Source organism: Rhopilema esculentum, chromosome 5 (genome assembly GCF_057945365.1).
Source record: "Rhopilema esculentum isolate cy_ngs chromosome 5, ASM5794536v1, whole genome shotgun sequence".
NCBI lineage: Eukaryota > Metazoa > Cnidaria > Scyphozoa > Rhizostomeae > Rhizostomatidae > Rhopilema > Rhopilema esculentum.
In genome coordinates, this window is record NC_142819.1 from 9,190,239 (window position 1) to 9,216,701 (window position 26,463).

The 26,463-nt window shown below is 35.6% G+C and overlaps 1 protein-coding gene across 1 annotated transcript; it reads right to left on the minus strand.

The window, feature by feature from the left end:
• Positions 1-2: 2 nt before the first annotated feature.
• On the minus strand, positions 3-26,358 carry LOC135689422 (heparan-alpha-glucosaminide N-acetyltransferase). Its single transcript, XM_065206642.2, has 22 exons — positions 26,199-26,358; positions 23,304-23,389; positions 22,549-22,609; positions 21,797-21,859; positions 21,009-21,123; positions 20,439-20,538; positions 19,584-19,696; positions 17,460-17,575; positions 16,287-16,356; positions 15,081-15,117; positions 14,535-14,630; positions 13,946-13,995; positions 13,474-13,550; positions 11,997-12,167; positions 11,049-11,161; positions 10,064-10,203; positions 8,830-8,956; positions 7,966-8,052; positions 6,870-6,944; positions 6,195-6,265; positions 5,093-5,205; positions 3-2,984 (listed from the first exon to the last, which is right to left on the minus strand). Exons 1-22 carry the CDS (start codon positions 26,260-26,262, stop codon positions 2,806-2,808), a joined length of 2,124 nt encoding a protein of 707 aa, XP_065062714.2. The 5' UTR covers positions 26,263-26,358; the 3' UTR covers positions 3-2,805.
• Positions 26,359-26,463: the final 105 nt, after the last annotated feature.

Consider the following 26,463-nt stretch of genomic DNA (forward strand, 5'->3'; position numbering starts at 1 on the left):
GATAACAATGTGACGTCATCTTTATTCTATTTACATGGACAAATTAGCGAATAAAAGTTTATCTTTTAAAGGGTTTAAACTAGGTTTAAGTTCACTTCAAATTTGCTTTTAATACCGTCATTTGTTGCCAATACCGTTAAAGTGAATGCATGTTTAACCAACCATCCATAATAGACCTGTCTTAATTTTGATAAGAAACGGCAAGCAAGTTAGACTAAAACCAACCCATTGAACATTCGATACAAAAAGTGTTTTGAAATTGAAATCAAAATGTATTCACTCTTTTTTGCAAAGAATACCAAAAATTTCGTCCACTCGCAAGAAATTTTTGTTTTGATAAATTAGAATTTTCAATTTTCACATACACATGGAATATTTTTCAAAGCTGACAAAGTTTCAGGGGAACACATCGAAATAAAATTTCATTTTACTACGAGAAATCTTTTACTGATAATCAACACTATCCTTATAATGTTCCTAAAAATTAAACAATTCCACGCATGAATATTCTTAGGCACCGTTCACATTGCTCTGGATTCAAATGAAAACGGATAAAAAAGTATCCGTTTGTGCCTTGCGTTCACACTGCTCCCCTGCAGAAACGGATACTTTTGAAAACGGAGACTTTCGAAAACGGAGTCTTTTGAAAACGAAAAAATTCAGTGTGAACACCGAAAACGGAGACTTTTGAAAACGCTAACAACAACAACAATACAGCAAGATGCTTAGACCGCGCCAATTTGAACAACTTTTCTTAACATGGCTGATTCACTCGAAGTTAGTACACTACTCGGAGGAACATTAGTGGCAGTGAGTTGTTTAAAAAGTTTTTTAGCAGTCGCGAGTGCTGTAAACCAGTTCGTGGCGTTTTCCTTTTTATCCAGAGCGGAGCAATGTGAACGCTTCATCGTTTTCATACCGTTTTTAAATGTATCCGGAGCATTGTGAACAGGCAAAACGGATCGATATGAACACGGATAAAAACGAATACGGAGCAATGTGAACATAGCCTTAGAAAAAATATTTTCATACAAAGAGTGCTTTCGATCCATCTCCGGCAAGGAAGAGAAGCCATGATCCAAGAATTAGTTCAAGAAAAGTTCGGAACGATATACTTTAGACCCCGTTTACACTGTCCCGGGACAATTTTGTACCGTTACGGTTCGCAAGTGTTTACACTGTCGCGGTTCCAAATTGTTCCGTTTAGCCGTTCCGTTTACACTGTACCGGTACGACCTTAATTTAATGGTAGAACATTGTTTAGAAGAAGCTGTATTTAGTCAACCAAGGCTTCTATTTTGCCGCTGAAGTCAACAATCGAATTTTTATTGTGAGTTAAAATGGAGCGGAAGGCCGATTAAAACTTTACTTGGACGAAAGACAAGGTGGCTTTAATTTTCAGTGTTATTTTAGACTACAAAACTGCCAAGTCCAATCAAGGCTTGGACTGGAAAACACTACAAGCCTTTTCTGTGGTCGTCTTTTCTTCAGAATTTCCTTTTCTTCAGAATTTGAGAACGTAGTTACGCCACAATCAAAGCCTCGATTACCTGAAACAGCCATACAAAAGGCCTCTTTGTGAATCCGTGACAAAATCGTCTCGGATAGGTGTTTACACTGTCCCGTTCAAAAACGGAACCGTGACGGTACAAAATTCGTTCGCTTTCAAAGCAGGGTCAAAACTGTTCCGGATAGCAGAGCAAAATCGTCACGGTTCCACAGTGCTAGTGTAAACGCAAGGGCGAACCGCGACAGTTTTGTCACGGTTCCAAACTTGCACGGGACAGTGTAAACGGGGTCTTAATCTATCTTTTCAAAGCTTCAAAGTCCTATGATGGAACTTAGCTCGCGCTCTTTTAAAACGATGCGCGTATCTCTGAAAACGTGTTATCAACAAGCAACTTTTTTCCTAGTAACTCCACGCAAATATTGTAGCAATTTGTCAAACGATGTTTATTCATCGAAGTCTTTGAGGCTCAAGTGTTCTTCATGTTGTTTGAAATTGGTTTTTCCGCAATTACATAGCTACTATAAGACCATTGATCAACAGTTTTGACAATTAATTATTTGCTATTATCTGGGAAACATGTTTCCCAGAACAAATTCTTCAGCGTGCTGTATATACATCGGCTTTCATTATGCTTCAATACAGGACTGGGGCAGTGGGAGATTTAGGGGGGCAATTAGGGGCAGTTGCCCCTTCCTCGCCGATTTGAAGCAAGTCTGGCGCCCTTTTTTGGAAATTGTGCGCCCCTTTCGAAGAATGAGAATCAGGTGACAAAGGTTTCTGAAACTTAAAGGTCAATTTACTTCAAGGATTACCTCAAAGTATGCAACAATTATTGTGAAAATTTTCTTACAAATCGAATAGAGCCAATTGTCAGCAGTCAGGGTCTTAAATTGTTGTATACAGCCACCACTCGTCATCAATTTCTGAAAATTTTCAGCGCCTCCACTACTTACTGCCCCTGCTTCAAATTTGCTCTGGATCCGCCCCTGGCACTGGGGCGATACATGAGGTACTGCTAGCAAGCCAATTATTTAATAATGCAGTTAAAAGCAATTCGATTGATGGCGAAGTTCGTTAAAACAGAAGCCATGATGGATCAAATCTTGATTGATTTCTAATACTACTTGATCTATAATACTACTTTCGTGATAATTACATTTCAATTTGATTCAATATTAGGTTACAAACATAAACCTGCGAGCTATTTCTTTCTAACTATTATGCATATATATGATACCTTCTCTGCATAAACAGATGCGTGTATCGTGTTGTCTTTAACATCCTTTCCGTACAAACTACACTTTGAAAAATATCTTCTCCACGTAACAGTAGTAGGCGACAAAAAGCCAGGATGTAGTTCCCACAGCAGACCGAGCAAGGACGGTTGTGTGGGTGGGGGGATCCGCAGTGAAATTGAAGGGAAAGAAGTTGTAAAATACCTCGTGGCCACAGTACAGCAGTATAGCATTCGTACCTGAAAATAAGACTTTTTATGACGAAATATGCAGGCTTATTATCAAAATGGAGAATAGTGGCAATAAATGAGGCTATTCGAAGTCATCTGTTTCAGGAAAAATTCTATATAGCCTTTGTAACTACGGAAATCGCAAAGCATGCCTGTCCGTTTCGCCAAATTTGAAGACTGTTGCGCAACCGACATGCTTTGCGACTATAATAGCGAAACCGGCCTAATATCATGCTCACGTAAACTTGAAACACAGTCAATTTCTCATGACAGCTGCCGCTAAGCATGCCGGTTGCGCAAGAGCCTTTAATATAGGCTCGATAATCAACGGAAGAAAAAAAAATTAGAAATAAAACAGTACTTGTACACCACGTGTGGTCTCCGTGTTTCAAAAGTATACATCGCCCCTAACGAATCTCTTGATCATAACTGAATTTAGGTATGGGCTGTCACTGCATATTTAAGGTCTCTCCAATAAGCTGCCTTAATATCCCCAATATTTGCTTTCTTTTCTAAAAAAATTCCATGCTCTTCTTCAGAAATTCTAAAGAGGGACGTTTCAATCTCTGGTTTTTTTCTCAAGAAGATTGCTAACAAGCTTCAAATGACAAATTTCACGAAGTTCTCATCAGCAGCAAAACAGACTTAGTGCGGGAAATCTGGCACGTTTTTGCAGAAGGCCATCGAGAACAGTTCCATTAGGATACACTCATTTTTTATAAGAAACAAAGGTAGATGTTCAGTACTCCAGTTTCTTAAGTTCTGGAAATTTCAATACTCATTGTTTCTTATCAGGTTCCTAATCATGATGTCATGAATGATGTTCTGAAATGTTCGTGACCTTTTTTCACATCAAGAGATTCGCTTCCGTTCTGACGCTGTATTTAGATGTGGGAAGTATATTTTTATCCCTTGTGTCTTTCTAGGCCATCAGGGCAATCATGTTCTTGGATTTTACAAAATTTCGTTGTTCTCAGTTTTATCACGACTTAATAGTTTCTTAATTTTTTGCTTCGACTACTCAAGTTTCTTAATCTTTTCTGACTGTCCAGTACTCGTTTCTTATAGCCAGTTTCTTATAAAAAAATGAGTGTAGAGCTCTGTCACTTACTGCAGCCTAAACAAAGACCATTGGCTTTACTTCCTCTTCCACATCACTTACTGCAAAAACCAATTTCAAAACACAGCCTAACCACTCTTTATATAATCTAAGCCCCAGCGAAACAGTTCTTTTTAAAGCTAGGCCTCAAATGACCCTTATATGGAATCAGTTCTCCGTTTCTTTACGACCTTCGGCAGATTCTCGAACGTGTTGACAAAGCACACCGAATGCCAGGGACGCAGGAGCCAGGGATCCATCAAGGGCACATGCCCCCGTGACTTCTTTGAAATATTTCCCCCTTTTGTAATATGGTGTCCCTCTCACCCTGTGCTCCTCAAAATTTCATATGTTTCCGACATCGTTGCAGTATGCCTTAACTGTTTCCTTTCCTTGGCCCGCAACTGCAAACGATCCGATTATCGGCTTATATTATGATGCTATGATCTCGTTATGACGCTGATAATCTACTTTTGGCAACAATTCTTAAAATTCTTGTCATCTCTGTATCTATTTCAAATATTGAGGGGTTCGTGAATTTGGTTCAGTGGCAATGGCCCTGGGTGCACTGGTTTGTGACATAAAACTCATTATCTTTGTCAAAATGGAAAATCGCGAATACTTTTTCAAGTTTGACAAAGATAATCCGATTTCCGCTTGGAAATTCTAGCACAATGCAGTTGGTGTATAAAATGGTTGTTTGCTGTTTGGTTAATGTAAAGTGGTTTAAAGCAAAGAACGAATTTGACTTTGTGTGGGCTGTGACGACGGAACCTTTGAGGAATTAGTAAATTTGATTCAGTGGCAATTTGGGTGGGCGCACTGGAAAATCAGCATTTGTTAATTAACAAGCTTAATCCCTTTTGTCTATGAACAAGAGGGATTATGTTTGTCAGAAGTTTCCTGAAATCTTGTTCAGTGCGCCCAGGGCCTTAGTTCTTTTTCCCGTAATAACAATATTTGTAAGTCCATATTTGTAAGGCGTGAGGCGCAGCATTGTGAAGCATAGCAAACTCACCTGCAAAAACTAAAGGAACTCCAGACCACCAATGCATTACATCAATGAGAAAATACATAAAAGCGAGCAGGAAATATGCCATAGATGCAGTAGCAAAAATGAATGACAGTGACCTATAAGGAAAAGAGTCGGAATAAGCAAAAGCTATTGAACACTAATAGCATTTGGGTGCTTATTGCTCAGGCAGCGAAATTACAGGAAATTTAGTATTTTGCTAGGTCAAAAATTCGGCAATTTTCTGAGACGACCGTGTGCTTATCAATTATCACTGACATCTGAGGCAAATTCCCGCGTCTTGTCGAATAAGTGTAGAAGGACCAACCACACGTGATTATTTATAATCAAAGCCTCGATAACATTTGTTTATAAACAGTAACCTTTAACCTCCAATTCAGTCAACTAATATTCATATCTCGAGTCGTTGTCTTCATCTCGAGAGGTTACACTTAAGTAGCGGACTTTCGTCCACGTTACAGTTAGCGCAGTACTGGTGTCATACTGTCTCCGTTGGATAAGGGGATGGAGTGTAACTACAAACCCCATTCGTTCCACCAGTGGGTTGAGATCGAATTCAAGACGCACTGAGAATTATAAAAAACTATCAAGTTGGATCGTACTAAAAGCTGCCATTCTTCAATTTATTCTATTAAAAGCTGCAAAAACTTGTACACGCATTTTTTTAAAAAAATTCTCAGGATTAGTTTTCAGTTTCTAAAATAGTTTCTAGAATACCCGGTGCTAAAAGGCTAATTTTTAAGAAGAAAAAAGACACAAAACGTAAAAAGTTTATAACAAAGAATAGAGCACATAATCTCTCACAAGCTCTATATTAAAAAAAGCACTCAATCGTTTAAAAAATTATTGCCATCTAATCCTCAAAAGAATTTTTTTCTAGGGGTTTCTCCAAGGTGATATGTACAATAGTTTCTTGATATATTTCATCTGAAAGGTCGGTTTCTTATAAGATAAAATGCATGTATTATGTTAAACAAAGAAAAATTCATATTAATCTACCAGCATGTCTTGCAATGGGTTCCAGGAAAAGTCGATGTGAGATGCCTGTACGCACAACAAACAATTAGATGGCCTAGCATAATCTTACCATAGATTCTTGTTTATTGGAATGACTCCTTCGTTCTTCGTGCCGCCAGTTAGAGCAAAGGTTAGAACACCCTACAGAAAAAAATAAGCAAGGATTTTAGGGTCTAATTCATAATGGAGAATAAGATATTCTTAAAAGCAGACATAATGTAGAATAAATTTTTTAGTCCATAAGACAAAATTTTCCAATTAAGAAAGTCATATAGAATCTTAGTCTCGTGAATTTCAGATCTAGATTTCGTATAAATTCACTTCAACCTCTCTTCAGTTAATGCCTGCGCAATTTATAGTGTTTGAAAAACGCTTGAAATTATAAGAATGGATGTCTTTTATCAATGTAATGTAATGTAAAGTTTGAGGACTGAAATGTATAAAACACAAGTCTGGTGGACTCCAAGGATCATCGCAGCTATCAAACTGCATTATCTTGAAAAGTAGCAAAATATGATATAAAAAATTTATGTCTTTCAGAATCTTCATAAAGAGCAGGAGGGGTTCTACGCCTCACTCTTAATGCGGTCTTCAGGCAACAGTTGTACTAAGAACCGTCCTGTTCTATACAACAACGTGTAAACCTGCCAGGATATAGTTTATAAATACACTTGTCGCTAGTGATGAATAATGGTAACTGCTTAGTACATATTTCAAATTATGACGTAATTATTGCGGAACATACCCAAAACACTCCCCAGAGACACCATCGACTGATGCGTTCCTTTGCCGCGAAAAACGTGAAGAGGATTCTGCCAGACTGGAAAATCAAGTGTTATACTTGAAGGTTTACCTGGCATTTTCATAATCAGAGAAGAAGTTCAGGCTACTTGGCTAAAATGATAATTTCAAGATAGACCTATAGTTTAACAAGAAATCTTAGAAATACTCGCACAGTAGCAAAAAGTGTCAAAAATAACACAGAATCAAAATTAACAACATAGAAATCACATATTCACTGCAAGAATGACCAAATAATATGAAGAAACCAATAAGGACATTTTGTAATAAATTGAGAGGCCAAATAATACCACACAACGGTTTTCTAGCTTCACTCTTTTTCGCACAGCTACAACAAAATGCCAAGCTACTTAACAGAAGGAATAACATAACGCTCATACATTGAGCCAGTGTTCAGCGCTAATCTATAAGGCCAATCTGTAGAGCCAATCATTAGGGTGATAAGCTCAGACAGGGGTGAAGGAATATGACAAATTATCAGTTTACGATACGAATTACAGCTAGCCTTTTAAGTTGTATATACTTGAGATTTCAGCTTAAAAGACTCCTAAAAATTTTTTAACTCTTTCCATGCAGATTGAGACTTTCTATGCCTTTAGCTGTGGAAAATTTTTAAATTAGAATAAAATTGAGAGGCTGATAAGGAAGCTTCAAAATTTGGCTACCTTCACAGCATTCAAAGATAAAACTCCATGGAGAAATACAGACAACAGGCAGAAAACACTAGTTCCTACAGTTGCTTACAACTCAATGCTACTGTTTCGGACTACAGAGCCAAGGGTCAGGAGTTTGAGCCCATGCCATGATCAGGTTTTCACTAAGAGAGAGTAGAGTCGTCAGCTCTCGGTTGTGCCATGCTTAGGAATTACGAGATGTGGTCACGAGGAAGGAGCATGATACTGCTAGATACGCATAGCCTTTAAGTGTCCTAAAAACTACCAGATACAAACTCCAGTCATAGTTGTTTAGTAACCTATTCGTCATTAACAGAGAGTATGAACAGAGAGTTATTCGTCATTAACAGAGAAAACTTTACAAACCTGAAGACCGAGGAACGTGAGGAATATTGACGTCAGGCAGCCAAGAATTCCTTCGGGGTCATAAGATTGGGTGGTTTTGTAAATTTTCTGTAAAAGAAATCAATTGTATTCGAAACCTCAGGTCAATACAACAAACTAACTAAGAGCATAAGGTAGAGGGTAGCTGGTAGAATCGATTGGTTTCATGACTGGCATGTTCCCGCAATTAAATTATCCCCAAACAAGCAGCAACTTAATTGAGCGACTCTGAGTTTATGCTTAAAAACAACTTAAATTGGTGCTTCGTTAGCATTCCCCAAATAATCTAAGACAATGACCCAAGATATCAACTTAGAGAAATAGCTTCATAAAAAATTCAGAAAGTATTGATTCAATGTCGGGCATTTGGCTAAATCTATCAAATCCTTTCAAGAAATTATCCTTAGCAAAATATCAAATCTATAAAATCCTTAGCAAAATAGAACAAGTTAAAACTTTCTGGGGCTGCGATAAGAAATTTTGTTTTTTCAATCAAAAATTGTTGAGCCGAGGTTAAATCAAAGAAGTAGGAAAGACTTCTCTACTCCAAATATTCTTGCAGATTAATTTTAACTAATCAAAACATATTATTTATCGATGCTGTGGAACAAAAACCTACCAAAATGGAAGACCACGGTAAACCAGGATTTGGTCAAAGCAAACAAAGAAAGATGAAGCAGACAGAAATAAACTATGAAATAATACACTAAACGACTCTAATACAGAAACATCCAATTATGATTCCATGAAATATAATAAAACTTTATCAAGTTCTAAGAAACAAAGTTCCAAGAAAAGAAATGAACACAAGTTAAAAAAAATTATGGTACGAGATAAACAAATTACCATGCAAGTTGGTTTTCCGTACATGTGATTATCCCCAAAGACCAGACGATCGATGTAACCTGAGGCCCCTCCTGTACAATTCGGGTATTTTCCATCGTCTCCGATCCCACCTGGTCCTAGATAGCCCCTAAAAATGAATATAGTCGTACACAGGATTATTACGCCACATTTTTAGAAGCTGTTAGGAGGGAGCAAGAGTTCCTAGTCAAGGAATCATATAATTTTCGAGCAAGCACTTTTCAGCAGTAACACAAAAACATTAATAGATGAAAGCTGCAGCTTTAATAGTCAGACAAAATATATCGAATTTCAAGTCCATTCGGCCAATTTCATCTCAACGAAGCAAAATATTCTGACAAAACACATACAAGTGCCCCCTCCCCCCTCCCTCAAACGTTTAGCGTTCACTACGCCCAGGTTGGTGAGGATTTAATCCTCATTGAAATCACAATTTCTTCTATATTTCCAATAATCCACGTGAGCTTTAGAAACTAATAATTTGCAGCGAGGATGGGGGAGGGGGTTCTGAACGCTACAATAAACCTCACTAAAATTTTCAAAAGAATCTACCTTTTTTTGCATACACATATACGTTCGTAACAAAGGGTAATTCACAAAAAAACAACAGTTGATTAATATCCCATAAAGAATTCTACAGTAAAAAATGTCAAAGTTCTTTTATCGTATCCTAATGGACCAAAAATTTGAAATTAAAAAAAGGGGATCCAAAATAAGCAGCGGGGAAGGGCAGAGAAAAAACTTAGACAAAAAATTAACAAGCGGTGCATACTCATCATGGATAAAGAGTAAATAAAATGCAATGGCAATGGCCATGAAACTATTTAATCAGAAACCGCATCATCATATTACAAAAGGTTGATATATTAATCAACTATTTGAAGATAGCGCAGTAAGCCGAAACATAGCATACTAAGTACATTTCGTCGATATTCTTCAACCTCGAATAATGGACGAAAGTAAGCTGAAAATTTATATACTGAAAATTTAAACTTATGTGGCGCGATTCAAAAGCTCTAGAATCAAAGTTGCCTCTGTTAGAGATAATGATATTTCAGCGCTGTTTATATACCGATAGGCTGCCGGTTTACAAAATAAGATGGTGCGTTTGATTGGTTCGTTCGATCGAGGAGTGTCGGAAAAAGTACTTTAGTATGATATGTTTCCGCTTACCCGTGCTATCTTCTAATTAATTATTGTGAAATAATCAAATTACCTTGGGCAGCCGTTGGCTTTGTCATGTACAAGGAAGGTTACAAACAGGTACACAATCAGAAAAATGGACATGAAAACCCACTGTTTCCAGAACATCCATATATCTCGAATGGTGTCTGTCCAATCAAACCGCCTCATATCCTGTTAGGATTAGAAAGCTTGTTAGATCCATTACCACACTCAATTTTGTATATAGGGCCGAAGCAAAAGGAAAAATATTAGTTAGGGGAGGATGAGGCTAAAAATGTTTAACCATCATTAAAGCCGGTTTTCACTTGAGCAAATTCTTCATCGAATTCGTTAGCGCATTCGAATTCGCCGAGGGTGTTCCCCTTCAGAGGGGTGCTGCGTTTCGCTGGGAAGTTGAACTCCTTTCAACTTTCAAATTTCGCTAGCGAATTCGCCGGTGCCCTGAAAAAACATAAGTCATTCCAATCGCTGATGAATTCGCTGAAGATTTTGCTCAAATGACAACCGGCCTTAAGACCACCCCCTCTGGTACTCTAAGAATGATATCACAGTCTTTGATAATTCAAATTCCAATCTTTTCATTATTCCTATTTAAAATCAAAATTACCAACCCTTGTAATTTTTAAAGTCTCAGGACAGTTGCTTAATGCTAATTAGAAAACCTTCTCCTCGAGACAATATGAAACCCTGGCAGCCAAGTTGGATTATGCGGCTAAAACCGATTAAGCGGACATTTATTTTCCAGGGAAATAAACTTTGAAAAATGACAAAATGGTTTACCCTATGAATTACTTTTACACCGGACGATTGAAAGTGGCCTGTTGTGGCGTTTGTTTACAGTTTTCCGATATATGATTGATCAGAGCTTGGGGGTGTGTCTGCTGTATCAACCAATCAAATATGTCTGTTGTACAAACCAATCGATTGAAGCTAATACGGCAAAGGCTAAGACGCGATAGGGCAAATTGGGATTTAAATAGGTCTTGTCTAGTAATTACATGTTTTTAGCAACTTACATCTTGTGTCTCGTCGCTTGGGCTTAGAAACAAATTCATTGTTGCAACAGCAAAGTAAGAAATCCCAAATCGCTGCAGCACCCCCGGAATTCTCCATTTGTCTAGATTCTTACCTGAGTTTTAAAAGAAAAAACATTTCCCAGTAATAACATCAACAGTACATAAGGGACAAAACTTCAGGTTATTTCAACAATGGCAAGGAAATTACTACATGAAAAAGTGATAGCCCTTATGACTTTAATTAAGTTATGGTAAATATTTTGCTATTGATAACTGATAGATCGGTCTTAATCAATTGCATAGATTCATATTTCTTGTTGTCTGGATTTGCAAAATCGATGCACTTTATTGCGAAATGTAACAGAAAGAAAGATTGTTCATGATTGTCTCTAATTTTGCGAGAACTGGTGTGTACCTAGATATAATTGGAATTGGAGCCTTGGTCTAACAACCAAGCAAATGGGAATCAAACGACTTGCCACTGCACCAACGTCTGAGTAAATGAGTATGAGGCTAGTGCATTGAAATCATAATTGAACTAAGCCCTTTTCCATCAAACGTAGCACGTGTGTATTACTGCTTAAAATAACTTCCAACAGCATAAAGGGACGTCACTAACATCCTAAGTAAGCAGAACAGAATACAGTGGTACACTAAGCAAATCGCAGTTTTCATGCTTCAAACCTAACGTAGGCCTACAAACTATAAAAGACTAGTATCATCACTGATTACTGCTACCTATCATGATAGAAAAAGACAAATTTTAGAAACATCAGTGCTTAGGGTCATAAGCAGTCGTGAAAATTACTCTACTACGGTTTTAAAAATTAGTTGTAATAGGACGCAAATCTTGCTTCTTGCAGCATCATGCCTATCACAATATTTTGAACATAATCAACATTTCTATGTTTATATTAGCCTTAAAAGAATTATATTTGAATACATTACCATTGTTGAGAAAGAGGCCTATAGCAAAAAGCTTGACTGAGCGAATGAGGATCTTCTGAAATATCGTCCGCTTGCGAACGCCTTTTGAAAGTAAAGATCGCTGGGACAGGTCTATCGAGGTTCCCATTATGAAAATAAACCATGGAAACACAAGATCTGCAACAGTCAAACCTGTAGAAGACAAAAATAATTGTTGTTTAATTTGTGACAAAAACTTTTTTGTGGCATTTAAAGGCTCTTGCGCAACCGTCACGCTTTGTAAAAATTAGTCAAAAAACCGGCCTAGCACCATACTGCATGAAAATACAAAACACAGCCAATTTCTCAAGACAACTGCCGCTAAGCATGACGGTTGCACAAGAGCCTTTACAAATGCAAAATAAGAATGGTTTTAAAAAACATACACACAACTACTGTAAAATCCTGCATACAAGAACCTACTTTCATAAAGTGGTATTTCATCATCAATATGAACACGTAATTAGGTAAATAAAGAAAACAAGGATTGAAGATCTAAAATGACGACATACCAAACAACTTCAAAAATCAATTACAAAGGTCCAAATATACACTCATTTTTCATTAGAACCAGTAAATATAAGTTCAGGCTGACTGTTCTTAATTTTTTCGAAAATCTGAGGCTGGATTGTTCTTGATTTTTTCTTTAATTTAATAGAGTGTAAGCAATGTGATTGCTAGCTTTTTCGCTGTAAGGAGGTGTTCAGGCCTTATTTGCCAACGAAGTGAGCGAGACAACCTTCATTGCCGAGAAGTTTGAATATTCACCGAAAAAGCACCCACACATTGCTAAAAATCCTCGATTTTGAGAGAAAACGTTGTTCAAAATTGCATTCTACAGTAGCTCAGCGTCAGCTTGTTCTTAATTTGTTCTTAACTTTTGTTCAATTTTGAGGCTCGTGTTCTCAAAAAATCGTTCTTATAACAAAAGAGTGCATTAGATCCTAAACACTGTTTTACTCTAGGATACTTGTTGAGTAAAAGCCTAGTTAGGCTCAATAGAAATAATGTAGATTTTTATATACGAGTTTCTACTTTATATAAAGTACTTTTGGACTAATTCATATGACTCAGATATGCAAAGATTCATAAATGAAATAGGAAGATACAATAACAGGTACATATCGAATACTAATGACAAACCACGATTTACTAATAATGCTGTGCAGTTAAGATTATAGAAACACTAGAAATCCATAGGAGCAGTATTTTTCAGAGCATTGTTGATATTCGAAAAATGGAACGGAAAAACCGGATTTGCTTTTCATTTGTTTAGCTAAATTGATGGGGGTAATAAAATCTGCTTGATTTCATCTTACATTGCTGATTGTTGAAAAGTAAAAAATACCAGTTGTAACATACGTTCAGATATTTCCCCCGAAATAATTCCATGGTAGCACAAATAATACCAAGACAAGAAGGGGTTTTGGGATTAATTTATGACATGTATGGGTCTTACCATTCCAAAGCGAATGCTCGAAGAAATAATAATCTCCTCCTTGGTAATTGACAAAAATCATCACAGTTATTGCCAGCCTAACAGGGAAAAGTATATGGTAAGCCATATGGGCTAGACATACAGCAATAGATTCACCACATTTATACTCATAACTATTATATGACCGCATGGTTCTTTTACGAAGGTCTTGTGACGACGTCATAGGGATGCATACTTTCATTGAGTAAATTTTCTTTACGTTTAGGTTTTGATGAATGCAGCTAAAGATTAATCAACATCTACTACAACACCCATAATACATAAGATGAGCATTGTTTCCTGAGCATTAAGGTAATGGCCTAATCCCAATGCAGCTGGTAATGCAAGTACCACAGGAGCTGCCATACTAAGCAATGCAGTAACAAACTAACTAGGCATCTACTGACAAGTTTCATTGTAGGCAAAAATGCCAACAGCACTAGAATGCGCTCACCCTCTGAAAGCGTCAAGTGACTTGAGTCTCTTCTTTGGCCTCACAGTGGCCTTAAAAAGGAAAAATTTACAACTTGTACCTCTGCAATCTAGCAATTAAGTACGCAATCCTATTCATAAATAAACTGCATTTGAGATTTGCAACATATCAAAAATGAAAAGCTTGATGTAGGGGAACTGAGGATTGCTGTAAAAGAATGGGTCATAAACATTTTTACGAGATTCTGTCATCTGTTTTTGAATTCTGCAATCTACATACCAATTTCATTGTTCTTTTTAAAATGTAGGCAGTTATCAAGTCAAGTAAACATCGTATTAAATGACACCATACAGCACGTGGATGTGAAATTTCATTCATTAATCTTTCGATCTAGACGAAAGTATGGAGTACGTACGATTTTTGAAAATCGAATGCGACTGTCTGAAGACATCTTTTGACTTATACTCATACGCGATCAGATCTAGTCGTATACGACAGATTCTGACTTTGTACAACGAGCTTTTATCGGCTTCGACTTAAGCAAGGTTATCCGTACTTAGATATTTACAGTAAGAAAAGTCACACATAATATTGAATCCAAGGAAATCACCTCAGTTGATGATGAAGTTTCAGGACCAGTCTTCGGTGCAGTATTATTTGGTGGATCTAGGCTTGATGTAATGAAATTCCTTGGTTGACTTAGATTCTGTAGATAAAAAGACTGATTAAAGATAAAGTTTAAAGAACTGTGTCAAAAGATTGATTAAAGAGCTTTCTTTCTGACCATCAAGGCTGCTACAAATGCAGGTTCGAGTTTTGATAGGCTAAGTCGAAGAGTCGAGTAGTTTTGTTGGAGTTCCGTGTAAGCTTTTATCAAGCTCAATCTGGGACAAAAAACCGTGAATCATAACAAAAATGTCATGAAGTTTGGTGGATGCTCCTAGGAGTCACTTTAGATGGATTAACGCCATATACTGAGTTGAGAGGGAGCCAATTCTGAACTTTGGAAACTGTCACAAAAGAGATTACAATCAAAGCCAAAAAATGTGGTGAAGGGGCTATGGAAAATTTTTTTTTAATGATACCATATTTGCAAAATGTTATTAGAAAGATAAAATAGAGTAAATTGTTTAATAAAGAATAAATGAAGACATACCACAATGTCTAATTGGACATTGGTGTTGCGCTTTCGCCTAAAATGAAAGCAATAATGATACGAGATCATGAAAAAAGCTCATGATTAACAGCAAGCCAAAAGTATTAAACACTCTTGGTTAACCGTGAGCCTTTGCGCGCCGCATCACAAACATTGTCACAATGTAAATTGCCTTTAAATCTTTTTGCATTCTGATCAGCAGGGTTGACAGAGAAAGTGACCAAGAACTTGAGGGCGATGTCGGTAAACACGTAAAGATTTGTTTCTCTATATGTCTCATAGAGCAATTAGATATCTTAGTCTTAAGACATAGTTATATGATTATTGCTTGAGCATTTGCAAACCGCTTTACATATTTTCCACACAGAAACCGAGCACTCGCATAATAATACTTATCTTTTGGGTCCTTCACCTCTCTATTGTAGAGGCACGGCTGGGCACGAAAGGGTTTCTGTCTTGAAAAGTCTCCTTTGAGAATACACCCCCCTTTGAAGCATGACAAAAAGTCTTAAAGGCTACGGACGTGCTTTTTCTAACTCGCTTTTAACAATCACTTTCTTGAATAAAGGATTACATAAATTTTTGTATCATAGAAGAGATATGTAGTTTCTTTGTTTTCTTTGTTGGTACGCACGGTTCATGGTATTTTCTTACGTATTGCCAGTTTATAATAAAAATACTTCTGGTAATTCGATTTTAACATTTATTCTTTATTTCTAATTAACATACACATTTAAACTGTGAATGGCCGCGTATAAATATAGTACGCTTTTACTATAATTAGCCCGTACGCCACAGTAGAGCGTCAAAAATTCCAAAAGGAAGATCACATTTGATACAAAGGCAAGAAAGAAATCTTAAAGTACAACAAATCTTAACATTCAATGTTTTCAAAATGCTCCTTTTAAAGCTTGTTACGAAACCGTTTTGCAGTAGAAAAAAGGCCAAAAATACTTGACGTCGCGTGTTTTGTTTTCAACTTAACCAGACATGTGAACAAAGGCATGACTGATTTAAAAAAATAAACAAAAACTGGAAGGACTTTCTGAACTATAGCTAAAGCCAACAAATTTTAATCACGGTAACGTATCAGGAATACACACCAGTCTTGTCCTGAAAAGTCATCTCATGATAGAAATCGAAGGAACTCGTTAGAAAAAGGACGAATAAAAAGAGATAAAATGGAAGAGAAAACGACGAAATTACCTGATTATGTAAACCCACAAAATGTAGAGCCCAAGTAGACCTGAACAAATTCCAACCATCACCATGATTGCTAAAAAGTTCACCATAAAAAGCACATTATAAAAAGTACATCACAAAAGAACATCAAATATAAAATCTGAAAACAATGAGCAAATGTATCTACATTATCATGATAATAATTAGCCTACGCGCAGACTTTCCGTTGCGAAGGAGAGCCAATACGGAACCTGTATTGTGTTCGTCCTGGCTCTCCTTCGCAACGGGAAGTAAAGCTTGCACGCAGGCTAGATAATAATCCAATACAAACAATGTTTTGGAAATATGTGAAGTGAACTATGTTATGCAAGCGGTCAAACGATCTAGGCCTATTTTGGGTGGGGATGGTGGATCGACTAATCTTTCTTTTTCTTGTGTCACAGGCCATTGGCAGTCAAGGGCATAAATAAACTAGCATGATTGGTCAATTATAGATTAATGGCTTTATGTTCTCCAATCAACCTCGACGAATGTTGAAACAAGTGGAAAATTGGAGACAGAAGATACTTTATCTCTTTATCAAGATAAAATGTTCGACTTCTTTGTTTTCTTCAATACATAAAAACAACTCGATAGATATAGAATAAGAAAAGTTCGCAACATTTTCACTAGCGATACTGAGTGAAATTCGATAAAGATCAGCAAACTGAAAGGAGACCTATGAATCTGCTTCAGACAGCCAGACTTGGTTTTTCCAAGACTGGAATTCATAAAAAAAAACGAGGCAAAATATACTGGAGAGAGAAAAACCATCGTGGAATGGAGAAAACGTTCTTGTGTAACTAAGCTTTTCAGCTAAAAAATGGTTCTAATTGACAAGCTGTTAATCACACGTACCACTTCTCAACGAATCTACAACTCATGGAAAAACAAAATCTGAGCAAACAGTTAGCTAAATTTGGCAGCAAAATACAGTACATCGCAAATTCTGATAGGTCCAAACAACAATTTGCTATCCGATTGGTCGATTGTAGATTGATGGATTCATGTTCTCCAATCAGCCTTGGTAAATGTTGAAACAAGTGGAAAATTGGAGACAGAAGATTATCTCTATATCAAGATAAAATGTTCGACTTCTACACTTCTTTCAATACATAAAAAACGAATCGATAGATATGGTTTTATCACTTCACTTACGCCCATAAGTAAAATTAGGATCCGTCACGGTCTGGATTGGTAGACATTTCAGCTTCGAAGAAACAATTGAAATAACAATCTTGTATTCTCCATGTTCATCAAAATGCATCTGAAATCTACAGAAAGCTACTGATTGTTGACAAGTTTATATAATGAACAAAATATATTCTATACAAAATAAAGTCGATTGATGTTTATATAACAAAGATCAAGCAACTTTACTAAATGCCAAATTTAAAATAGTTTAAAAAGATCTTATCGGAAACATTGTGAAAACGAATAACAGCTGATATTATAACCAAATTCAATAATTCGACACCAACCTAAGTAGTAAATTCTTCGAAGTATAAAAATGTGCATTAAGTGTTAAGTATTGACTACAAAAAGTATTTAAAGTATCAAGTGAATATTTAATCAATCAACTTCCTCTAAAATTAGAAAAATTAAAAGTTCTTTTGAATATGAGAAAAGCCTCAATGAATACTTTAACTTTATTTGAACTTATTTAAATTCAATTTTATTTAACTACGAAATAGTGGCTATTCTTTGGAAATATTTGAAATATTTAGCTTTTCAACCTTCCAAGTTTAATTAAAAATTGTAAATAGGAAATTTTTAACTTTTATTTTTTTTACTTTTACAGGACACGCATTGATACAAAATAAAGTTGTCTGGTGTTTATATAATAAATATCAAGCAACTTTACTCAATGCAAAACAGAAGACAGTTTAAAAAAGTCTTGTTGGAAACATTGGAAAACGAATAACAGCTGATATTATAACCAAATTCAATAATTCGACACCAACCTAAGTAGTAAATTCTTCGAAGTATAAAAATGTGCATTAAGTGTTAAGTATTGACTACAAAAAGTATTTAAAGTATCAAGTGAATATTTAATCAATCAACTTCCTCTAAAATTAGAAAAATTAAAAGTTCTTTTGAATATGAGAAAAGCCTCAATGAATACTTTAACTTTATTTGAACTTATTTAAACTCAATTTTATTTAACTACGAAATAGTGTCTATTCTTTGGAAATATTTGAAATATTTAGCTTTTCAACCTTCCAAGTTTAATTAAAAATTGGAAATTTTTAACTTTTATTTGTTTTACTTTTACAGGACACGCATTGATACAAAATAAAGTTGTCTGGTGTTTATATAATAAATATCAAGCAACTTTACTCAATGCAAAACAGAAGACAGTTTAAAAAAGTCTTGTTGGAAACATTGGAAAACGAATAACAGCTGATATTACAACCAATTTCAATAATTCGTCACCAACCTAAGTATTAAACTCTTCAAAGTGCATTCGTTCATTCAATGAGGTGTTTTTATTCCTGTATAACTTTTCGAATTATTATTATTATTATTATTATTATTATTTTTATTATTATTACGAGATTTTAAGCATTTCTGCACTGGCTGGTCTTATTGCCGTTTTTCTTCCTGTCAGGCGAGTCATAGCAAATGACTAAAGGCTAACAGGTGTCCTTCTCCTTTTAATGTTCCAGCACCTTTCTCAGAATTCTTGCTGTCCCCAATAAAGCGGTCTTCTGCAGTACTCCATCTTCAAGTACAATGTCCATATTTTCAATCCAACATTCAAGATCTTTTGTAACGCTCCCGAGGGCACCAATCACTACTGGAACAACTTTTGCACATCGCAGTTCCCACGACCTTTTTATTTCCTTTTTCAGATCTTGGTACTTCTCTACCTTCTCTGACTCTTTTTCTGCAATCCTCGTATCCGCAGGTACAGCAATATCAACTATTAGAGCCTCTCATTATCATTATTATTATCATTATTATTATTAAACAGCTTCGCTTTTTGCCTTAAGGTTTTCATTTCTAGTTAAAGCATAGAAAAAGGGGAACACCTTCTAAATGTCTTTTTGCTTCAATAATTGTGAATTTTCGAAATATCCAACTCTGAGACCCCCACATGATTGTTATCACTATTTTTACCAACATATTGTGTCGTGATAAATGGAGGTATTCTCCAGCAACAAAACAGGCGAAAATCAAAGATGAAAACACCAAGTTAACAAACAATTTATGATTTTTAAAAAACGAGCTATTTTTTATGATTAGAAAAAATCAGAAAAATCTAAAATTTGTAATCACCTGCAATTTCCCGATTTGTTGCTTTTTATATCGAGAATAACGGGCCATTTTGTTCCAATGACTATGTCCTTAATTGTGTCGTTAGGTACAACAGTCAATAGTTGATCGGTGCACTAAACACAGGAAAAACACATAACAACGTTAAAATATTCAAAAATAGACAGTAATATGTGTATCAGTCACGCCAACAGATCAGTAAAAAGCACACATCGCCACACAGCAGAGCTCAATATTCAATTATGCCTCCCTTTGCATCATTTTCTCGTGCTCTTCGCTATGGTCATCTTTAGTCTAGCACTAGGATTAAGCAAATGGCTGCCTCTATAGCCTTGTTTCTCATTTGCCCTTGACGTTACAAAAGTTCCTATAAATATCCATAGGCAATGCACTTATCTCAAGGCCACTGAAAAACTGCGAAATCAATTAAAGTTCAAAAGCGAAACAAGCACATACATAAAAAAGCTATTTTCAAAAATTTCCAGCGTCAAGTAGCTTTCAAAGTATTGCCATCTATTGATAAATACCGTTTAGGTATCAGCAAACATCTTCGCATTCTTTATTAACAGCCTTGTAATTTTTTTATATGTGTTCCTGGTTCGTTATGCTTAGTCCCTATATATTCAAGTATGCTAAAAGAGAACTCTATGATCCCAATGAAATAGTTCGAGGATTTCAATTTTAGTTGCAAGGAGGGCCTAAATGCACAACTTCCAAACTTGCCAAATCACAGCAATGTCAATCGATATTATTGCAATCATTGTTTTCCCTATGGACAATTCCTGTAATCTTCGAATCCAAAAAAGTATGCAAAATCGAAGCAAACAAGAAAGTAGCAACAGAAGAAAGCTTGTCTACTTTATAGCAGTTCTCTGATTTCCAGTTGACAAACAGTTTTCCAGCGTTTAATGATTGCACATGTACCCATGCTTCATCAATTCCTACTTTTTGCTCAGACCTTGAGGAACAAAAGCATTACGTAAAGTAAAGGCAGAAAGTAGCAGAAAATCAGAAAAATCTATGATTCCTTGTCAACAAGAAAGCCAGAGAGAATCTACAGGTAGGCTACAGGACATACAATAAATCATGCATAGGATTGCAGAATCAGATGAAATTATTGAGCATCTTTATTCAGCCATTCTCAATTTAAATTACAGTTAACCTGTCTGCCATATAGTGCTTGAAGCTGTTTAGGTAGAGCTTTATGGGTGAAACTCAGAATTACAACACAATGAACCCTCAATTTCTGCATAACAAAGCACACATTGAAATTCAGCAACGTTTGTAGCTGCATGAACACTTTACTTTCAACAGCTTATTTAGCAGAGTAATTTCTGTCGGTAAAAAGTTTTGGAAAACCACAAGCACCACAGAGTACTTTACCCACAAGACTTTACAATAAAGTCTGTAACAACACACAAAACTTACGCTTTGCTTCCAAGCAGCTTATTCATAGCACCAGCATCAACAAAAAGAACTCTATTTCTTCCAGCTTCGTCATGAATAGCAAGAATTGTTTTCCTCAAAGGCTTGAAAACATGACCTAGAAGAAATCACAGATTTGTCAAAAATAGCTATCAACGGACTTGTCAATGTATCATGTCATAACAACCATAGCATGACAAATGATACCATATCATGTGTAACAACCATAAATACAATAATACGAATCAAGAGGTGTGGTCACAAGTAGAGGAAGAGCCAGGACACTCTTCAATAAGCACAGCTTTTCAGTGTCCTAAAAACTTCCTTGGAAGCTGGGTATTAACAAATACAATATCATATCGCTACATAATTATACTCAGACTTATGGGCCTCTAACAATAGTTTAAGCAAAGAGTTTTCGAAGGTAGGAAAGTAACAATAACAAGTTTTACCAAGGTAGCCATAACAAGAGTGTTGGCAGAGGGACCTTTAGAATGTTCATTTAAACACACTAAGCAAAGGGGTTGGAATTAAAGAAGTGTTAGGAATCTTTCATCTTTCTCCTAAAGATTGAGAAAATCTGTATTTTGCCTTTTTGCAAAAACCTATCAACACTATATTTTAAAAAGAGATACGTAAAATTATCTAAATGCAGACTATCATCACAACAAAATAAAATTTTTTATGACCATTGCCACTAACTGCCAAAACTTTAAAAAAAGTCTTTGGTTGCAAGAAATGCTATAGACTCATACCATACAATAGTATCATACAGAAAACCTATTACTTACCAGCCTTTAAAACTTTACCACTATTTTTTCCTGTTTTCAAAGTAACATTCCAGGATTTGAAACCTACCAGAGAAAAGGCATTATGTTTGTTGTATCACTTTGTAAATGGCAACACAAGTACTTGTACCCTTTCGTACACTAATACCTGCTAGTATTTGCTGCTTTATAATGACAGGCAAAAGAGTAAAACAAAAGAAAGAGGGCTGGAGCATTGATTTTCTTGAAATATGCCCAATTGTAGTCACATTTGGAGGGCTTATTGTTATCAAGCTCAATTGTCTCTAACAATTGCATCTCAAGTTCTAGTCCAAAGTGCAATAATAAGCAGCTCCTTTGCACCTATGGCTAAATTTTATACAGAGAAGTGACAAATTCCATTCCTATTCATTTTTTTGAAATACTTTTTGCCACCAGAGACCCCCTTGTTTGTTTCATAGCATTCTCATAGCATTTTCTCATTTCCCCATAAAATATTTTCACATAACATCTCAATTAAATGTCCAAGACCTCTCAATTTGCTAATACAATCCTACTTAGAACATTTCAGTGGATTAATTGTGTTTGAAATCCAGGTTGCTGGGTGCCAAAAGAAATTTTCTATATGATGTAAGTTCAACACAAGCGAATACAAAGAACACAGCATTCAAAGTTTTGTCCTGCAAAAAATTACTGCCTTCACTATTTGCCTAAGATAAAGAACCTTTTGTCTCTGTCTTAAAAAGTCTAAGCAATAGAAAATATTTTTTACTAACCTGTGACTGATTTAAAACCTGACAGCCTTTGTGACTCAACATTGTCAAAGAAAATCTTCTCCTGAAAAATATTCTCTGAATTAATAGATATAATTGATGACAATTAAGAAAAAAGGCACAGAAAGGATATATGTCATAGAAGATAAAAATGGCAAAAAGCTTTTACAATAATGGAAGACATCAGTTTGATGAGACAACAGGAGAACAGAAGAAGGTATGTACATTCAAAAACAAAAATGCAGATAAGGATGACAAAAAACCTCAAATGAACCAACATATTTCCTTAGAAGAAATAAATCTAGAGAAATTCCACAAAGTTTTTTGAAAGCAATGTTTGTTTGAGGAACCAATAAATTTATCTATAAACTAATCATATTCTTCAGTCATTCTTTCAATATTTTTCTTCTTAAGAGGATCTACAATAAAATTTGATAAGGCACTCTAACATATCAAAACCCAAAAGTGCAACAAACAACTTCTATAAACAATATTGTTTTATAGCATTCTTTTATTATATTCTCTTTGTTAATTGAGACTATTTTTCATTTCATGAATAGAAGAATGGTCGTAAACAGAACACATTTTTCTGGCATCATTCCCAAAGCACAATAAAGCATCACAGACAAACACATCTTATATCATTTGACTGAATAGTTGCCTAGACTATCAACCATGAGTTTCAACTTAGAACTGTCCTGTTTTATACACCAAAAGTATAATTTAAGTTCCTTTTGATGTTAAGTTTGTATACATACCTCTCCTTGTGCTTTTATGGCAATGCTGACTGACTCATTCAAACTGTTGAACACAGCAATCTCATTTGAAATTTGACTTCCATGGACTGAAGCAAACAAAAAAACAAGATAAACGCATATCATCAAAGTACTGTTCAGATACAATACAGTAAAAGCAAACATTCATGGTGAAAAATAGATAAAAACAAATAAAATTATACTAGAGTATGATTACTCTAGTGTCTCTAATAGAAGGGGGAGGTAATAGAAGGGGGGGTGCTCATTCTGACCAATTTTCAATGGAAGGGGGGTGCTAATAGAAGGGGGTGTGCATGTCGACCAGTTTTTAATGGAAGGGGGTGCTAATAGAAGGGGGTGTTTATGTTGGCAATCCTTCTTTAAAATCGAAGTACCTTTTAGAGTATACTGTCAGAATTTGGCTTCAGTTTCTTGCATAGTTTTAGAGAAAATTGCAATCATACAAAGATAAATCAAATTTACAGCTTCTAACTTGCAAGTCAAAAATCATCGGTTTCCTTTGTACGGTTGAGATTTTACAAAAAACCATGGAAAACAACGAATAATGAAAATCAAATGACTTGATTTGTAAAATTCAATAGAAGGGGGTGCTAATGAGCGATGGAGGGAGGGCAAATTCTTCTGAAATTAATACACGGGGAACCTGTCTATTAGAGACACTAGAGTATGAACAAAGTAGACATCATAAATATGATACTGTCCTAATAATTGCTCCTATATGTCATTCAGTTAGCAGATGGTTGTCAGATTGGTTGCATTTTTGTGTATTAGTCTGAACTCGTGGTCTAAAATAGCAAAATCTATATTTTGAAGAAGAAAGAACAAAACTTGAAATCTGTCAGTTGCATGGGCTCTTGCATGTTATTTTGTTCAGATCATTGAAAAAACCAAACTATTTTTTCTTAACAGTTTTCAGCTGAGCAAACAGTGTAAATTTTCTCAGGAGAGAGCAGTGATCCTAAAAGCAACCGTTTTTTTACTCAAGGAGATCATGTTTCATTGCAATTTTGAAGCACCCAATTCAGAACTGCGGTAACTGAGGGAGCATTTGTATGATAGACCGTAAAAGCAAAGAAAAGAAAAAGAAGTAAGGTTAGTTTATTTTTCACAATGTACACAGATTTGTGCATTCAGAGTGGGGATTGGGAACATGCCCCATAAGAAAACATCATCATAAGCTAGAGGAATATAATTTAAGTGTACCAAACTTTTTTTAATTTTATTAACTTATCAGAGAAAATGCAATAGGATCAACCAATAATGTGAAATTTTGATAGATACTCCCATACTCCCATATTCCCCATATTCCGCACAATATTACCCATATTTCCTGAAGAAACATTTTGAATGCCTCTTCTCTCCACTGTGATTTAATTCTTAAAGGTATTCTTATCAATGTCTGAAGATTGCTGAAACTTATGTACTTTCATATTAAAAGGAGTAACAAATGATTAATATTTAAGAAAATTTTCGTTTCATTTGTCAAGGTTGCCAAGTTTCATGGAGATTTCAAGAGGCTGATGGAATTAAAAATTGTCTCATGTTCTCATGGATGTTATTAGAAACCACCTGGATATAGAAACCCTCATCCAGTTTGATCATTTGACCATTTAATCATTTTTATATGAAAGTACAATAGTTCAGGGGCGTCATGGCGAATGAATTCTAGAGAGGGCAGAAAGAAAAATTTTCTGACAAAATTTCTTTGATTAGTTTTACTCAAATAGTAGCATTTCATGTAAATGTAAGGGTCGGGGCAGAAGGGCTAATAACTTTTTGCCTTGGCTGGAAAGATATTTAAAATGTACTTTTTGTCTTTGTCTCTGTTTCTTTATACTTACAGCAAACGTCCCTGACATCTATAGCTTAGGACAAGGGTAGAATGAAGTTACTACCTGAGGCGGCACCATGGTTGCCACTGAAGGGAAAATCTTTAAATTTGCTTCAAATTCGCCGGAAATTGCATTCTTTAAGCAAATTTTAATTGTAAAATGTTTTTGGTTAAATTGAATATCCACTGGTGGAAAGCGATGGTTTTGATTGAATTCTTCCTTGTTTTACCTTATGCACCATAACTGCATAAATTTTCAAATCTGGGGCAAAATTTTCAAAAATCTGGTGATAGGCACATAATTGGCACTGCCCCAGTCTTCAATATCAAATAAAGATATAATTTATGACCAATATTGACCGATTTCTATAAACCAAATTTGGCCCCTGAAGATTCGGATTTTATCTGACAAAATCCGAGCAGCAAATCACTCTATGGTAAAAATCTGTAAATCCTGAGAAATCACTTTGATTTGTGGAAATACAGTATTTTCTTTACAAAAGTGAATTGGCCTTTCGAAATTACGGTAAGTACTTTAGTACAATTAGTTTATGTTGCTAAAAGTTTTAGAATTTCCCACTGTTGAAGTCTGGAAATTTTCCGACAAAACAATGATGTTTCCGAAAATGGAGCTTGGCAATTTTTTATTGCTCGCTTTTAGCAGTTTCAGGAAACAGTTCGTCCTTTAGAAAAATATTTCATCTAATAAAGATTTATATTTTAAACCTAAAATCTCTTTGATTTTAATGAAACCTGAGAACTCTATCTAAAAAGATATCAATATTTGTTGACATAGCAGATCGTTACCTAAAAAAAAGTAACAAAGTTCATGCAAGGAAGATTAACCTTCTGCTCGATATATTGTTATGAAATGTGTTGCAAATAAGATATAATCTCAGTGCATGACTGGAGATAAAGCGTTATTTCTTGCTTCTTCTTCTTGAGGACTCTGGCCCGGTCTCTTTTGCTTCTGGTGAAATTTGACTCTACGCTTTGAAAGGGGAAACTGATAATCAAAACAGAAGAAAATGTTAACTAGAACTTACCATAGAACAAATTTCCCCACTGAATGACTAATAAGAGTATAAACGCTGCTTCAAGACAGGCCATTTTGCCTTCTCGGCAACACGCAAGGTGATGATCAATGTGGAAGTGGAAGTGGAAGAGCTCCTGGAACTACAAACGCCCCCGCAGCACTACTGTTTATTTCTTCGCAGTACAGATAACGGAATCCGGAATCCGGGATCTGGAATACAGAGTCTGGAATCAGGAATACGACATGGTCAAACTTTGTTTCACTGTCTTTTATTC

What these genes read in the sequence shown, in the direction of transcription:
- LOC135689422 (XM_065206642.2), bottom strand. Translation starts at nt 26,262, where the DNA reads ATGGCCTGTCTTGAAGCAGCGTTTATACTCTTATTAGTCATTCAGTGG. An exon ending in TTGTGGGTTTACATAATCAG is followed by an intron (nt 15,118 to 16,286) that starts GTAATTTCGTCG and finishes CTTTCATTTTAG; the next exon opens with GCGAAAGCGCAACACCAATG. An exon ending in CAAGCGACGAGACACAAGAT is followed by an intron (nt 10,204 to 11,048) that starts GTAAGTTGCTAA and finishes TAATCCTAACAG; the next exon opens with GATATGAGGCGGTTTGATTG.